At 40.5% G+C, this 14699-nt stretch overlaps 1 protein-coding gene across 2 annotated transcripts in view; it reads right to left on the bottom strand.

Moving 5' to 3' along the window:
* Positions 1–8889, bottom strand: part of MCPH1 (microcephalin 1) — a 135482-nt gene extending 126593 nt beyond the window's left edge. For both annotated transcript variants that reach the window (XM_055810353.1, XM_055810354.1), the window contains exons 1-3: positions 8797–8889; positions 4523–4614; positions 2030–2148 (exon numbers count right to left, since the gene is read on the bottom strand). In XM_055810353.1, the coding sequence (XP_055666328.1) occupies positions 2030–2148; positions 4523–4614; positions 8797–8815 (230 nt within the window). In that variant the 5' untranslated portion in view covers positions 8816–8889. The remainder of the gene's footprint in view (positions 1–2029; positions 2149–4522; positions 4615–8796) is intronic.
* Between the last annotated feature and the right edge of the window lie 5810 nt (positions 8890–14699).

The following is a 14699-nucleotide window of genomic DNA, read 5'->3' as shown; positions in this document are numbered from 1 at the left end:
GTGCACCTTTTGGCATTAACTTTAAACTGAAAGGCAGAAGAAAAAGATTACAGAGAACTTCAATCATACTTCACAGCTCTGAATCATAGAGTCATTTAGGTTGGAGAAGACCTTTGAGATCATCAAGTCCAACCGTTAACCCAGGACTGCCAAGTCCACCATTAAACCATGTCCCTAAGCACCACATTATGCATTTTTTACACTTCCAGGGATAACGATTTCATCATCTCCCTGGGCAGCCTGTTCCAAAGCTTGAAGCTTGGGTCCCCCTCTGCAAAAACATACATCTCTACTTCAAATGATTCCCACAGTTCCCACGAACCTCATCTTCTAAGCCATATACCAAGACCTTGCCTTGTCCAGAGCATGACACTAGGAACACTTTAAAAAAATACCACGAAGATTCTAGCCTTCTCTTTCCTACCAAACAGCTTAAGTTCTCCCTCCCAAACCTTTCTCTTTTCTTTTCCTTTGCTGCTGGTATCCAGCAACCGTTAGTTTCTTGAGGCTTTTATACCTGGGTCTCAAAGCTCCATGATGTCCCCTACGTTATCGCATATCCAGCTGTTTCTCTGTCTGAGCTTTCCACTGTGTTCATTCACTCAATACCTTCTAGTATTGCAGAAGAGACTCCTGTGGTCGAAGTGCTATCACAATGCATTTCTGCATGATAACGTCCTACACCCTACGCTGTAAGGCTCTCATTCTTCTTCCATTGCAGATGTTACTCACCTGGAATTTTCTGGGTTCCTTTGTACTACAGCACATCCAAGTCCTCAAATAGCTTATAGTTCCTGTGACTAAGGTTTCAAATTCCATATTAATATACTTAGCCACCTGAAGAGCATATTTAGTTTTATAACCAAAGATTCCTACTGAAATGACCATCATTACTAGACACTCAGATAGCACCAGGTCCCAGAAAGATCTGTTTATATGAATAAAATTTTGCATGACCCTCATTTTTGAGAGGTTAAGGTATTTCTCCCTTGGTATTAAAGCTGGCTGGTTGTGCAGCGGTAACTTCTATATACGACATTCTTTTTAAAAATAAAGAAAAAAAAGAAAAATCCTCCTTCTGCAGAACTGCATGAACTTCTTGCCTGGCTAACAGCCTTGCATCACAAGTTTTGCAGTTGTACTGGCTTACATTGAAGCGGTGGCTGAGCTCAGTTTTTACCTCTTCCCCCCCTCCCCCTCCCCCCCTTTTTTTTTTTTACTTTTGCACTTAGCAGACTTTATCTCTCCATGTATATTACAACTGGTATAGGAAAGGACCTCTTGACTTATATTCTAATTTCTATCATCACAGCAATCTATCAGTTGGAGTGTTCAAGTATAACACATGCATATTCTTAACACTGCGTTTTGCGCTTCATCTGAAATCTGAGTTAGACCTCAAAAGCACTTTGTAAACTCAGAGAAGCAGCTATGGACTAGCAAATTCTTATGGACTGGCTGCACAGCTGAAATTTGTGGGGTTTTTTTTCTTTTTCTTTTTTTTTTTTTAATTTAACTTTTTCCATATGGTAGTTGAGACTCTTCAAGCAGTGCTGTTCTGAACCTGCCAAATGTCTTCAAAACCAGACTACATATAGATCTTTTTCTTTCTGGAAAGGAGATATTCTGACTACAGGAGTTAAGTACAGAAACAGTACAATGTCCCTGATGAAATGTGTTTTTCCATATGAAAATGGAAGAACTCTATTCAACATAAATATCTTGTCTTCACTTGCCTATGCATGCCATCTGAGAGCAAAGGAGTGGAACACTGGATGGTTAACAAATATACTACAGAACTACTTCAACACATTCATTTTTCAAGAGTTAACATTTTACCTTTTTATGCAAGTAACATTCTTTGTAATAGGAACAGTCATAGAAAAGTTATCATTTACTTAGATTAATCACTATCACAAGTACATTAAAAAAACCACCCAAAAAGTACTGTACTTTAGTTTTGAAATAACACTACTACAATCCATTCTCTCTGGAACAGGTCACATTCATTATATCCATGAGCACTCACTTCTCCACCCAGAGTACAGAAACTGTTTTTACACCCATCTTCTGTGCTTTTCTCCATGTGGCCAGATGTCCATCTTTGAAGACTACATGGGTCACATGCTTGTTCAAAGTTTTTGAAACCTGCAAAATACACAAAGAGCTCATCTTTAAGTCTGATAATCAGAAGAAACCTAATGAAACTAGTTAGCATAGTCCTTTTACAATGTATTAACCATTAGCATAAAAACACATTCTAAACATTATGTCAAGGACTCTTTTGACCTTTCCCACCTTTGCAAGAAGCCTCAAGCAATAGAAACTCAAGGATCATTGATCAAGCCAATGCAAGTATGCTAGAAGGCTAGACTAGCCTTTTGTTTTCAAACTTCTTTTCTCTTAAGTTAACATTTTCATCTCCCTACTCTAGCTGCATCATTCATCTTACCACATTTTTATTTATGTAGCCCAACTTAATTTTTTATGCAACAGCTAGTAAGAGCAGATGCCACTATTCAAAGAAATGCCCAAATGACGTCTTTTATTTTGCAAAAAACTCACAGGCTTAAAGAGTACAATTAACCTCATCCTTTAAACTAATTCTCATCAATAAAGATGATCACTTCTAGTTTTGAGGTAAGGCTGAAGGTACTAAAAAAAAATCCCCATGGAAACATTTTAAAAAGTGAGAAATACAGAAAACTTAAGTCAGTACAACAAACATCATACCTAATGTTTTCATTATGTTGTACAACTGATCAAATTTTCAGTTATCAGCCTCTATTGACAACTAAGCAATAATTTTTTAGTTCTAGATACCCCATTCTTCACAACCAAAGGTTCCTTTTGTGAAGACTCAACATCCTACACATAAAACTTATCAGCTGTTTTGACTGTTGACATGGTGAGATCAATACAACTCATTTTACAGCAGCATCTTCTCAGCACAGCAAATGGAAACAGCTCTGTAGCTTTCTGTTGTGCTCTCAATTGCACCACTATACTTGGCACCCAACATATTGGATCTGTATTTGGCTTTAAGAAAACTATTCAGCTTTTCCAAAAATTTATGGTGGTGAGCTGATTTATTACTTCTTGGAAGACAAAAAGCCATGATATTTAAGTGTCTAGGTATAGAGACCAATGAATCTCTTTTGGTATTATGACTCCAGATACAGTTGCTTACTCACATATGCTAGTATCCCACTCACAGCCCATGTCCTAAGGAGACAGATGCTTGATAGAGCTTTGCCTCCAAATGATGCAGGAGCACTACCTTACACCTCTTTCTAACCTCACATCTCCTCCCTTACCCTGGATGTCCTCTGCTGCTCAGCTCACTTGAGATGTCTGAATCAAAAATCTAGTGAAAAACTAACTTAGAATTTTATTTCCTGACACAGTGAGCCAAGCCAGCTTATTATCATGTGCTCAATGCAATAAAAAGGGAAGCATCTGGAATAGTGAAGAGGCAGGACCACACCTTTTCAGTCACAGGGATTTTCTAAATAGGCTCATCTGTATCATCTGCCTGCACCTTCTACCATATCCAGCTAGTTTTTCATCAACTTGAAGTATTTTGGAGCCTTATGCTTTTTCCTATTTTCTGTGAGAAAAATCTAGTACCAACAGAACAGAATTACATAGATCTGATAATAACTCAAGTAAGAAATATTTCTTGTTCTTTTGTGCTGTACTTAGTGAGAGCTGTATTTGCTTTATAGTAAAAACAGTTAATTTACTGTTCTGTCACACTATCTCAGCTAAATTCATACAAGAAGAGGCTTTGGGGAGACCTACACATGCCCACTTAAAAAGCACTGGGAGTTCACACAAATGTTTAGAGCATGATGTGGATTGTAAAAATCTCCATTAACCAGTAATAATGTACAAGAAGGGAAGATGCCAGTTTGACTTTCATCTCTGACGGAAATTTTACAGCTGGCAATTAAACATACTTTGCACCTACAAGTCAACTATACTTGATACAGAAAAAAATCACTGATACTTATACAAAGACAGATGTATTTCTACTAACACTTTCTGGAGTTTAACCACATTTGTGGCAGAGTGAATGGAAGAATAAAATTTCATGGTACCTGGGTTAGAAAATACTGTAATAACAACAGAGCAGCTGCCTACAAGTTAAGCTGCCTACAAGTTCAAGAAAAAAAACATAAAACCCATAAGGTACATACTTGTACACCAAAGGTTTTTAACACTGAGATTTGGCTTGCCCACACTATGTGGCAAGCCCCATACACAAGTGCATGCTATCATATTAATATACAAAGATGTTTAGAGATATAAGGAGGCTTTAAATACATCTTCCACCTGTCACTAGCATGAATTTTACAGCATATCTGTCTTTTCTCAGGCCTGTGTTTATCTTCCTTCCTGTACCTTAAAAACTCATACTACGAACAAATACGCATGACAAGCAGAACAAGCAAGCTAGTTCGTAACTAATAGCACTAATAGCTTTCCTATTGTATTTATTTCAAAATAGCTTACTTACTTTTGCTCCCATATCAAGAAGTTGCTGTTCAAATGTGTTTGAATAATTTTCTGTTCTGTTAGATGACCAAACTTCTACAAATGCAGAAATACCTTGATCAGAAAACAACAAGCAGCTAATTAAGTATATAGTACGGTAAAACTGGTTAAACTGACTTTCCAGCAAAATTTTGCTTTTATACATACTGCATTCAGTAGCAAATACAGCTTTTAATAAACTGAGTATCAGATGTTCTTTTTAGAGTATTTCTATCCCTTATATTGCTGTAGTGGAACAACCTTAGAAGTTAGACAAAGTGAAAAGTTGTTTAACTACTGTCAGTTTAAAACACACTACCAGCTTACAAGTAATGCAGTATCTTTACATGACTGCTTGCCTTTATCATTATTTAATCACTGCTAATCTTCAGGCTAATAAAAATGTTAAGACAAGTTGATGTAACACAAGTTACAGAACATAACGAAATAAACAGAATTATTCCTTCCCCAAAACCCCAGAAAACTGCAGAAATATTACTTAACAATTTCCAGTTGACTTCAAATTCCACTTTATTTACACTGAATCACCCCAAACTGAATACATATCACAGGGGCTAATACAATCTCATGCCAGGTGGTTTATGAAACTCTAGGTATATCACATTTAAGTAGCTTCCTTTACCAACCAGATTAATAATCTCTCCAAGGAATGAAATCAGCCATGGGTGAGAAGGTCTTTAAACAAACCAACCCAGAAATATTGACAAGGAGGGATAAGTAAATGAAACTCGTAACAATTCCTGCATTAATTTTACTTAGGACAAGCACTAAAATGACCTACAGCTCCACTATGACAATTTCAAAATTTGAATGATGAATCAGTAAAGTCCCAAAAATGTGGAGAAATGCTATTTCACCAAAAACAACTTTACACAAACTCTCTGCAGGCCAGACAACTCCCAGAACTCATAAATAACAATTTAAGAGGGTCATCCTTGGCAAACACTGCTTAATTATCTTAGTTACTACGTGTGTCCTTCCATTTAATTATTATGTAGCATCACCTGTCTTCTTTCTAAATGAAAATCCTAACACTCTTAACAGTAGTACTTTTATGAAGATTAGCGTATTTTCATAATTGCTAGAAATACTCTTAACATAAAAGAGAAACTTGATACATAAAACACCTTCTTAGTCAAACCACAGGGAAAAATCTTAGCAGTCCTGTTACAGATTTGCTAAAATCATTTTAATAGAAATATAGAGGAATAAGAAACAAAACAACAAGCAACAAGTAGCAGATTTGCATTCAGGTTAAGAACGAGTTAAAACAGAAGTGCTGTTGCAGAGGCAGGTATTTGTAACCTACAGAGCAGGAAGAGCACCTCCTGCTCCAATCCTGATGGTGAGGAGGGGGTTGCTGTTGCTGACAATTGAGCAGAAGGACCTGACAACGTCACCCCAATTGCTGCAGCATTTGCAGTACAACAGGACCGATAACGGCCCCTTTAGGGCAGGCAGTGGGTCTGAGCAGAATAAAGGTGAATCTTTGATGGCGAAATTTAGATGTTTGAAAGCTGGTTGTGAATAGGACTGGATAAAGATTCGAGTTGATTGTTACTAGGTAATTGTGATGTAGAAAAGTTGGTGAATACAAAAACAACTTATTTGGTGTTAAAACTTCAGTGAAAAGAACTTGTTACAGTTGTGGGGACTGCTGGCCACCAGGAAAACCTCCTGAAACCTTTAAAGTACAAACTAACAAAACAAATAATAATGCCAAATTCACCAAAATCTTTGTTGGGATGAGATTTATTAGACCATCTAGACGTTTAAAGAAGGGGAAATGAAACCAAAAGTTAAAAATGATCAATTAATTAAAATGTTGAGCTTCTAAAATAAAATACACTCTGTAGTAGTTCTACTCATGTAAATATGTGTGTTTTACCATGACAGTGACTTGTAATGGAATGCGCAGATGAAACTCTGCATTGTGATTTAAAGAATGAAGTCAAAATTTCTTGGTGACTAAGTATCCTTTACTGGCAGCGCTGGATGCACGGGGGATCCTTCCGCCTAATGTGCATGTCTGAAGTAACTAACTATCTTATATTTATACCATAAAACAATGACTATTCAATTAACGCCTATACATAGTCATTACCTAAACCCGCCTACTCTCGCTTCGTATGTTAATTAGCTTATCAGTCCTTTGCCTGCCCAAATTCTTCCAAGAATTGTGGGCAGGGGTCCTCGGGACGTGGGCGGTGGTCTTTGGGAGGAAGGCCGTAGGTCTTCCTCAAGGTGTGCTTTTCACCTTTTGCCAGAAAATGCTGAGCTGGCTGTTTTCAATCAGCTTTTGCTATCTGTCTTTCCTCCTTGGGTGTTAAGATGCCATCAGATAACAGGATGTCCACAGCCTCACAAGGTGTCTGTAGACACACAATACACAAATTTACTCAAAGAATGCAAGTATAGTAATTAGGTCATGTAACCATAGTTTGAAAGAAATAATTAATGAAATAACTGATGAAAGAAGTAGTCTGTTTCTCTTTCGTTAACTTTCTCTAACAGGGGGCCTGTTTATAAGTTATCTAGAGGGAGCGACTAAAAGAAACAAGCAGAAGACACAGATGGTCGACAAGGACATAAATTAGCTCAGACGGTAAGAACACTGCAAACTTGCAAGACCATCACATTCCAGACAAAAGGTGAAAAGCACACCATGAGGAAGACCTACGATCTTCCTCCCAAAGACCCCTGCCCACAATTATTGGAAGGGTTTGCGCAGGCGCAAAGGACTGATAAGCTGATTAACATACGAAGCGAGAGTATGTTAATGATTTGATTTTCGGGAAATACTATGTTTATGCATGAATATTTAATGAATATGTATGAATAAGTTCTATATGAGGTGTATGATTTTGAAACTTGGTGTGCGTTGATCGTGAGAGGACTCACTCATGCACCCGGCCGTCAATAAAGAAGTGTCTGCTTATCTACATCACATTGGTGTTGGTTTCATTCCGAGATTTCAGTAACAGTCCTATGACTTCAGATACAGATAAGAGCCTAATATAAGTCTACTCCAACATGCTTTTAATTGTGCTCATCCTACTACTGGACCAGGGCAGCTTTTGCCAGAGTTGCTTTTTTTCTTGATTGTTCTATTGTGAAAAATACTGCACTTGCATTAAAAAAAAACAAACACCACCAAAAAACAACCTTTCCTCTTACATCAAATATTTTAGAGCTTCCATAGTTATAATTATCTTAGAAAAACAGGTTGGAGGATTTCAGTGAAGGTCAAATTACGAACTCGGAGGAACATTCAAAGCTGCATGCACCTGCAGTAGGATCTAAGGTATATTTTACAATAATTAGCCATTTTCAGCTAATCAAATATATTCTAATAAAAGACAAGGCACTCTGCAGTTTTGAAACAGTTGACGGAAAGGAAAGTGTGAAAGGGTTTGGAGCTTGTTTGAACTAGAAAGGCTCTGAGTAAAGTTTGATTCTTGTAAAGGCCAACTTATGCCAGGTCTCAGAGAAGGCAGTGATAACAGGGAAAAAGAGACATCAGAGGGCAACCTAGGAAGGCAGACATTTAGAATGATTAAGAAGAAACCAGACAAGATCAAGCCATGACTGACGAGGAAAGCAGGAGCCCAGCGGGCACCGATGCACGGCGGCAGTGGCAGCGCCCAGGGCCGTACCGAGCCACCTCGGGGGGCCGTGGCTCCCTCCCCTGCCTGAGGGAGGCCTCCAGCCGTGCCCGCCCCAGCTGCAGTGACACGCCGCCGGCGGGCCTGAGGCCGGCCATAAGCTGTCGCCAGGGCAGGCCGAGGGCCGCCCGGCCGCACCACCCGTTTCAAGCGGATTCGCCATTAGCCAGAGCAGCCCCGCAGCCAAGCTTCGTCCCGCCCCACTCCCGCGCCCACGGAGGGCTTCCCACCCGCGGGGACACCGCATCGAGCTGGAAACCGACACGCCCCGAGCGCCGTGCCCCACGCCAGACCCGGCGGTGGGCCGCCCCTCAGAAGAGAGAACCGGACGGGAAGGAGGCGAGCAGCCCCCGGGGCTAGCCACCTCCCAGCGGCCCCTCACCCGCCAGGCCCGACCGCTCTCCGCAGGCGGACCAGCCAGGAAGCTGCAGGGAAAGGGCCACAAGGCGACAGGGTGCAGGGGCTGCGTTGTAAACAGGGCCGGCTCCAGCTCGGTGGCTCCCCTCGGCCGCGCCGGGAGAAGCGACGCCCGGCTGTGAGCCCTACCCCCGCACAGCAAACGAGCCAGTACCTTTCAGGATAGGCTCCATTAGCGGCGTGGCGCGGCGCAGCACAGAGAGGCTCCGGTACCCGCCACCGTTCAAACCCGCCTCCACGCACCAGCGTCAGACCTGCGCGCTGCGCCTGGCCCCCACCGCGCCTGCGCGTTGTGCCCGGGCGCCGCCTGTGGCGCAGGAGCGCGTTGGTTGTGCGGCGCTTGGGCGGCTGTGGCGGGCGGGGGGCGGCAGCCTGCACGCGGAGCCGGGCGTGAGGCGGGAAGCGTGAGGCACGGTGCTCGAGCGTCGCTGGTGTCGTGGCTGTAGAAGCAGTTCTGGCGCCTTGAGGCCTTTTTCAGGAGTAGATGTGCTCTGTCTAGCTAGCTCTAGCCGAGCCTAGCGCTGGGGAGTCTTGGGGCAGCTGAATACTGCTGAAGAGGGTCTTGAAAAGCCAAACAATAAGTCAGTGTTCTGGGTCAGTGTTCGCCATGAGGAGTCCTCAGGAGGCTTCTCTGAAGAATTTGTAGGAAGGCATCTCAGAGCCAGTGTTCTGAACTCCAATGGCTCAAACTGCAGTGTCTGAAGTGAAAAAACCAGACAACAGAGAAAGCCACAAAACGGGGCTTGGGAAATGGACACAGCCAGGTGGCTTTTACGAAAGCATCGAAAATCACTTGAGGGCCATTGTAGTATTAACTACAGCAAGCTCACCTTTATGTGAAATAGCTGTGTGCTAGAAGCCTGGGGTGTAGCAAATGCAATACCCGAGGGAAGTAAGAGAAAACTTGGTGTCTTCCCCAGGAAACACTGATAAAAGATATAATAAAATAATGGAATTAGTAAGTATAAGGAGATCTATAGTGAGGAAGAAAGAGCACATCTTTCTTTAAAGTAAAATGATGTTGCACAGCTTTATTACTCATCTAAAAAGATCGTTAGTAGCTTATCTTTAGGAAAACAGGACAAACTATCTGTTAATAGTTCGTTCAGGTTATAAGTAGTTTTATATACTCTGTTAAGCACCAGAAAATCCTTTGTTTAAAGGAAATACCACTAGAATATAGATCGGCTGACTGGCTGTTTACCACAAGTAATGAGATCAGTAAAACTGAGCACTAACTAGGGGAAAGGTAATTCTGGCAGGGGGAGATCACAGCCACCGACTCAAGAAACACAACACAAACCTAACCCAAAGAGAGGCAGAGACTGAGCATGCGGACTAATGAACAGAAGCAGGAAGATAATTGCTTAACAGATAGCTTAACAAACTGAGTACTAAGTAATGAAAGAGTTATGTAACTTGTAACCAATGAAGGCTGCTGTCTTTGCTTGCTAAATTGTATCATATTGTTAAGTTTTGACAGTTGGGGAGCTGGGCTTTTCTGGGTTACCACCTAGCTCCCTATTATTTTAACAAACTGGAATAAAAGAATAGAAATACCTTGACTCTGTGTGAATTGGTGCTGTGCACTGGGTAATGAACCTGCATACAGTACAGCAACACAGCTCAGACACACAGGCATTGCTATATGGTTATATAAATCAGTGCTGTTCTGAAATCTCTAACATGCAATTCTCATTTGTTTGTCTGAAAAATAATGCAGCAGAAATGGAGAAACAATAGAGATGCAAACCAAGGGTACTGCATGATTTCCATATTAGAATTAGCTATTTAGACAAAGGCTTGTCAGCCTGGAAAAGGAATGGTAGAAGTGGATGTGCTAGAGGTCTCTAAAATCACAAGAGTGTGGAGAAGTTGAATGTGGGGTGGTGTGTTCCCAGTGAGAGCTAGTGGGTACCAATGAAACTAGCAGGTAGGGTTTTCTGTTTCCACATTGTGCCTTATCAGGGTGTGGAAGTTGTTCTGAGCACTGGCAAACCACATTGTTTCTAGAAGCAAATTCTGCAGATTTGGGAAACTCATCTTAGGACGGTCAAAAATGTAGAAATCTACCTTTACCTCAGTAAAGCCCTGAATTGCAGATTTCTGGGCTCTTGTGAAGGTATAGCGAACACTTTGGAGTTTTTATTTTCTTTCAGACTTTCTTCAGTCATCTTCCACTGCAGAGATAGTGCTGACCTAAAAGTCTTTGGTGTGATCCATTATGCCCATTCTGACTTTCATGTACAGGCTTGAAACTTAAGTCTTGACCTCTAGGAGTCTACTGAGCCATTGGTATAGCCATGTAGATGGCTGTACCAATGCTATTTAAGATATCTTAATATAGTATTTAATATTTTAGCAATGATACAGTTTGTTTAATTTCCAGAGTTTAATATGACCCTAGAGTGTGTTGAGCACATGCTCTTGGGTCCTCCATCTTCTGAACCTGTGGCAGACTTCCTATCATTTATGTATTTGCTATGTGAATAAAGCGACCAGTCAATCTACATATATATTATTTTATGTATTTATCTTTTGTATTTCGGTCATTGTGTTACACAGCTCATTGGTAGGCAATAGGGAAATATTTTTACAAGGGTTCTCAACCTTGGGTCAAGGAAAAGGGAGTCTAGCCTTAATTCAGTGTCCATGTGAACATTGGTCTGAAGGCAATTCCAGAGGTGGAGGAGAAGAGGAGATTTAAATGTATACTGCCAGAGAGATTCAGTTCTCAGCTGTCTTGGAGATAACCTTCTGCTTGGTGAGAGTTCTGTCGTGTATGGGGATTTAGAAATGGTAACATTGAAGAGGCAGCATTTAATCTCTGAAACTCTGGCCCCGCTGCAATGGGAGTCTTGTCACTGAGTTAGTGCTTCCTTAGATTCAGACCCATTTCTAAATTAGTGATTATGGGTAGAAAAAGTAGCTGTGAGCTTTCAGTGGAGTTTGGAAACACACATACTGAAACTGGGATGCTCAGGAAATTAGCAAGCAGATCAAATTCTGCTCAGCGCAATCTCTTTGGCTTGGTATGGGGTAGGAAACTGTCTAAAGTGAGACAGCTAAGATAGTACCACCATAGGAAATTGGTGGTGCTATATTCACCATATCCATGGAAACTACATGTTTTTGTGAATGGTTTCCAGCTGTGTCAGTGGGATAATTCAACTCAATCCACATCACCCAAGCTGACACAAAACAACAGGATCCTGCAGCCAGCGGTTCTAATAATAGTAAAATCCAGAGAGAGGGAAATTTCAGCATAATTAAAATCCATCAATCTGTACGTGCGTGTCCAGGCATAATACTTAATCTAGGATACGAGACTGAAGACCTTCAGTAAGAAAACCACAGGCTCTGTTTGAGCCTTTAACTGAAAAGTAGTAGCACATTTTATAGACACTAAAAGGAAGTATGCTAAATGTACAGTTATACATGTGTGCTCTGATTCTACACTGGTAGGGACAATGTTGAGTAGTAGCTGCAAGAAGATGGTACAGCTCATTATCGGAGCAGACTAGGACTGCTCGTGAGAAGATTGGACTTGGGATACCCACCTTTTTAATTACTGAAAGACATACACACAATACCAAAAGTGTCTCATAAATTTACAATTTTGTCTTAAACTGTTGAATTTTGACCTCACAGTTACTGCAAGCTTTACAAGAACTTAATTCTCAGATGGTGACAAAACTGCAACATTCCAATGGTAGTTAATAACTGTCTGTTCTTGTGCCAGCATTGTCTTGCTGTCAGTTCCTTTGTAGCATTTATTGCCCTGTAGTAGTTGCAGAAAGCAGCAATATATTTTTACAGCTGCTATTTTACCAGTTTGAATACATTTTGAATACTGTTTTAACTTTTGTGACGTAATGAACTGCTGTAAATGACAACAAATAGGGTGGAGGCAAACTTAATGTAAATGCCTTCTTCATAGCCTTGTTGTTTGGCTTGATGATACGCAATTTCATGGTGTCTATAAAGCTAAGACTATAGCATAAACTGTTAGATTGACATGGTTTCTGTACAGTCAGTACTTACTAGGAAATACAGGTGCTGCACTGGGAAGAAAGAATTTTAAGGTTATATTGTGTTGAAAAAGGAAGACCAGTGAAACTTAGATTTCAGTTAACCTCCTAATCAAAAAGAAGTAATACTCCCAAATAAGTAATTGTCCCAAAGAAGTGGTTGTCCCAACGAAGTAAGAGTCCTATGAACACCAAAGTGTTTCCTAGTCATCCAAACAATCTTGAAAAACTGTACAATGCAGTAGTTTTCCAAAATTAAGTAAATATCAAAAGGAGCTGTATTCTCAAGTATTTATTTGGCAATACAAAAGATTTTCTCTCAGCCATCTGAGAGAAATCCTTAACTGATTCATATAAAATGGAAGGGATCTTTGAGGTGCTATTTTGTAAGGCTGTAACAGAGGCAAGGTTAATTTCTCAGAAACAGAGTTCAGGTGGTGAGCTATGAATTACTCCCTCAAACTTGACTAAGCATGTGGAAGACACCTAGAAAAATGAAGGAGGTTTGTTGTTAAGTATAGTCTAATTTTGTGTATTGATTATTGGTAGATGTTTGGGTTTGTCATTGATTGGTTGGCTTTGCGGACCTATTTCTAGTTTGGACAAACAACAGTTTTAACCTTCTGTATTATTTTTTTTTTCGTTTTTAAATTTCCAAGTGTGAGCCATGAATCCCAGCTAAACTTAAAATGTTGGGGTGCATTACTTCTCCTCAAGCAGTAAATCCCAGTCAGTCAATCTGTGTATTTAACACCTGAATACTTACATACCAAAACATACTTGGAGTTATCTTCTCTGCAATGCTACTTGGCCATTACAGGTGTAGAGATGGGAAGAAGTGCTTGGAGGAGATGCAGACTTGTGTGGTGTTCATGGAGGAAGCCCCAGAAAGCAGCTCTGATTGTCCATGTCAACCATCATAGTCTCCTCTGACAAAGTAGACTTCTCATTTTCCCAGTAACCCTAACAGTTCTTGTCTGTGCCTGATTCGGTTTGAATGTTGCTTTCTTAACTAGCGTAGAAAATTGTACAGTGTTTCAGCTGCCATGTACCATGACATTAATAGTGGACTTCTAGATATACTTTAATATAATCCACCCTAGGATCGTTTGTGCCTTTTCTCAGAGCTACATAATTATTCTGCTATAGACTAGTATTTCCAGGTGATGCACTCTTAACATTGTGGCTGCTTGTTTATTAGTTTCTAATTTCATTGCATTCCAATGTGTGAGCTCATCCAATTGCTTCTGTATTCTGGTCTGCCTCTGTTTTAACAGAGCCTCTGTTCAGGCAATCTGCAAATTTCATTAGCACACACTTTCTTTATTTCCAAGCTCATAATTAAAATAGCAAGTAAGATGGGGTGAGACTTAACGGGAGCTACAACTGGGTCTTAACTGCTCATTCAGGATCTCCATTAGAATCTTACTTCTCCCTCTGCTGTGACCTCTCTTATTATCCCTATATACCTTCCCTACTTAGGACTTCTTAGAGAAAACCCTTCTTCTTCATGTGCAGTAATAACATATATCAAATGGTTTATTAAAGCAACATAGATTTGATCTTTGCTACCTTGTCTAGAAAACAGTTTTCTAATGAAAAAGAGATATATGCTAGCATGATCTCAGGAATCCTGATTTGTGCAACTGAGAGTTACTGTCCTTTCCCTGTGCCATACATTGCCCCTAAATGCCTTTTCTTCTATCCTAGTTGGTATAAAAGTCATCACAATAGTTTCTGAGCAGTTAGCACCAGGAAGCCATCTTTGATGCCAGGAATGGCCACCTCCAGCTGGTTAGAACTGAATTTTGATGACACACAGTGGAATTAACAGGCCAGGAAACCAGCTGAAAGTGGTGCTAATATAGCCCAGAATTGGGACCATACTAGTTAAAGGAAACTGAAGCAGCCATTTTTTGTGCCACATAGTAATCTGACACACATGCTGGCAGTTGTTTGTGTTGAACTGTTGTAAATAAGATATAGGAGTCACGCCTCAGTAGTCTCAGAGGCATTCTAGTCTCAT

Source organism: Falco peregrinus, chromosome 7 (assembly GCF_023634155.1).
Source record: "Falco peregrinus isolate bFalPer1 chromosome 7, bFalPer1.pri, whole genome shotgun sequence".
Lineage (NCBI taxonomy): Eukaryota > Metazoa > Chordata > Aves > Falconiformes > Falconidae > Falco > Falco peregrinus.
The sequence above is the reverse complement of the archived record's forward strand: the minus strand, read 5'-3'. Positions and strand labels throughout refer to the sequence as shown.